The sequence below is a fragment of the Penaeus japonicus genome, unplaced genomic scaffold (genome assembly GCF_977035675.1).
Source record: "Penaeus japonicus unplaced genomic scaffold, GWHDUDI00000001_assembly GWHDUDI00000014, whole genome shotgun sequence".
Classification (NCBI taxonomy): domain Eukaryota; kingdom Metazoa; phylum Arthropoda; class Malacostraca; order Decapoda; family Penaeidae; genus Penaeus; species Penaeus japonicus.
This window is the reverse complement of record NW_028234416.1, coordinates 303,636-306,135: the sequence shown is the minus strand read 5'-3', so window position 1 is coordinate 306,135 and position 2,500 is coordinate 303,636. Positions and strand designations below refer to the sequence as shown.

At 37.8% G+C, this 2,500-nt stretch overlaps 2 protein-coding genes across 11 annotated transcripts in view; one reads left to right on the top strand and one right to left on the bottom strand.

The window, feature by feature from the left end:
• Window positions 1–2,500, top strand: part of LOC122256302 (uncharacterized) — a 105,466-nt gene that overhangs the window by 36,832 nt on the left and 66,134 nt on the right. The window lies entirely within an intron of this gene.
• The window catches only part of LOC122256303 (hepatic sodium/bile acid cotransporter), a 16,315-nt gene that overhangs the window by 8,182 nt on the left and 5,633 nt on the right, over window positions 1–2,500 (bottom strand). The window contains exon 7 of the mRNA XM_043020879.2: window positions 2,462–2,500. This exon is cut by the window's right edge and continues 153 nt beyond it. Within this exon, the coding sequence (XP_042876813.2) occupies window positions 2,462–2,500 (39 nt within the window). The remainder of the gene's footprint in view (window positions 1–2,461) is intronic.

Genomic DNA, 2,500 nt, shown 5'->3' with positions numbered 1-2,500 from the left:
TGAATACATTCTTTGAAAAGAAACCCTGGAGGAAATGGACATGGAAATCGCCATCCGGCATTGAAAACGAAATTGACTTCATAATCACCAACAGGTGCTACATTTTACAAGACACAATAAAATAAATGTCGGTAGCAACCATAGACTGGTCAGAAGTCAATTACAGCTAAGAAGGGAACGAAATAAGCTCATACAGAAGCCTCATACAAAATAGGACGACGTCTAAACATCTGAAACAAATACTCATCCCTCAAAGATCTTGACATAGACCAAATGAACGACCAATTCAGTGAGATATTAAAGGAAGCTGCTCTTAAAATAGGGGTTAAAGACGAAAATGAAAAGTTTAGTTAGCTTTCAATAGAGACAAAAAAGCTTATGAAACAGCGTAGGAACATGAAAATAACGTCAAACAGAAACAAAATAGAATCAGCAGAGCTGACTAAGACGATAAATAAGAAGAAAAAGATGTGGGAATTCAAATGTATGCAGTAAAGAAACCCAATGGAGAGGTTACATACAATAAAAATGAAATTATCAAAGTAGTAGAAGCCTTCTATCACGACTAACACCACTCAAACGATCAACCCCGAACGGAGGCAAACACAACAATTGGAGATGTTCCAGACATTATGGTAGAGGAAGTAAAAAGGGCACTAAAAGGCATGAAACGAGGAAAAAGAGCAAGAGAAGATGGCATTAATATAGATCTTATTCAAGATGTAAAACTCCGAAATTCTGGAAAAACGCAATAATTATTTTAATACACAGAAAGAGGGCACAAAAGACCTAAAGAATTATCGACTTATAAGCCTCCTTTCAGTAATCTATAAACTATTCACAAAAATCATCACAGCCCGCACCGATACATTAGATTCAAACCAACCCAGGAAACAGGCAGGCTTCCACAATAGATTCTACAGACCATATCCACACATAAACCCAAATAAGAGAGAAAACAAATGAATATAGGAAGCCTCTGTGTATGGCATTCGTAGATTACGAAAAGGCATTCGACTCGGTACAGATAGTGGCATTACTAGATGCAATTCATAAATAAGGAGTAGAGGAAATATATTGTAGATTATTAGAGGATATATATAAAGATGGTAGAACGACCATCAAAATGTACACAGAAATTGATACAATACCAATAGGCAGGGTGACACCATCTCACCGAAGCTATTTACAGCTTGCTTAGAGGAAGTATTCAAATTCAAGAAGTTAGATTGGAAGGAGAAAGGGATTAAAATAGGGGATGAACACTTAAGCAATCTAAGATTTGCAGATGACATTGTTCTTTTCGGCGGGTCAGCAGATGAATTACAACAATTACTAAGCAATTTTAATAGGAAAAGTTTGAAGATTGGCCTTTAAAAGAATATTAAAATGAATAAAGTCATGTTCAACAGTCGAACCCCAGTTGAGCAAATACAAATACAGGGCGAGGTACTAGAAGTAGTTAACGAGTGTGTATATGTAGGGCAACTCATCCAGGCAAATACATCCTGTGAAGCCTAGATAAAACGACGAATCAGGCTAGGTTGGAGTGCCTTCGGTACACAAAGCAATTATGAGGTCGTCTGCCACTATGTCAAAAGAGAAAGGTTTTTGACTAATGTGTTTTCCCCATCATAAAATATGGGTCAGAAGCATGGACTACAACCAAAGTACTTTAGAGGAAATTTGGTGTGCTCAAAAAGGAAGGGAAAGGCTTATGCTAAGAGTTAGCCTAAGAGACAAGAAAAGAGCCACATGGATCAGACAACAAAAGCAGAGGATATACTCAAGAGCATTAAGAAGAAAAAGTGGCAGTGGGCTGGATATATATATCGGAGACAGGACAACAGGTAGACAAAGAATACAACAGAATGGGAAATACACGGCAAAGAGACCAAGGGCAAGACCAATGACAAGATGGCGTGATGAAATAGCGAATTTTGCAGGAGTAAACTGGAATCAGAGAACACAAGATCATAATGACTAAGAAAGATTGAGAGAGGCCTCGTCCTCCAGTAGAATGATACAGGCTCACGATGATAATGGTAACGAATATATATATATATATATATATATATATATATATATATATATATATATATATATATATTGTGTGTGTGTGCGTGCTTGTGCGTGTGCGTGTGTGTGAGTATTTGTGTGCGTGTGTGTGAGTATTTGTGTGCAAGTGTTTGTGTGTGCATGTGTGTATGTGTGTATGTGTGTATGTGTGTGTGTGTGTGTGTGTGTGTGTGTGTGTGTGTGTGTGTGTGTGTGTGTGTGTGTGTGTGTGTGTGTGTGTGTGTGTGTGTGTGTATTTATGCGTATCTCTTTGTCTCTGTGTGTGTCGTTTACCTATGTGCATATTTTCGTGTCTGCTTCTGCTTATGTTTCAGGTTGAGTATGTAAGCACATGCGGGTATATATGTGAGTGTATGATAAGACAAATATTAAACACGAATACTTGTGACATTTTATGGGCAGGGACGGGTATGCTGGTGAG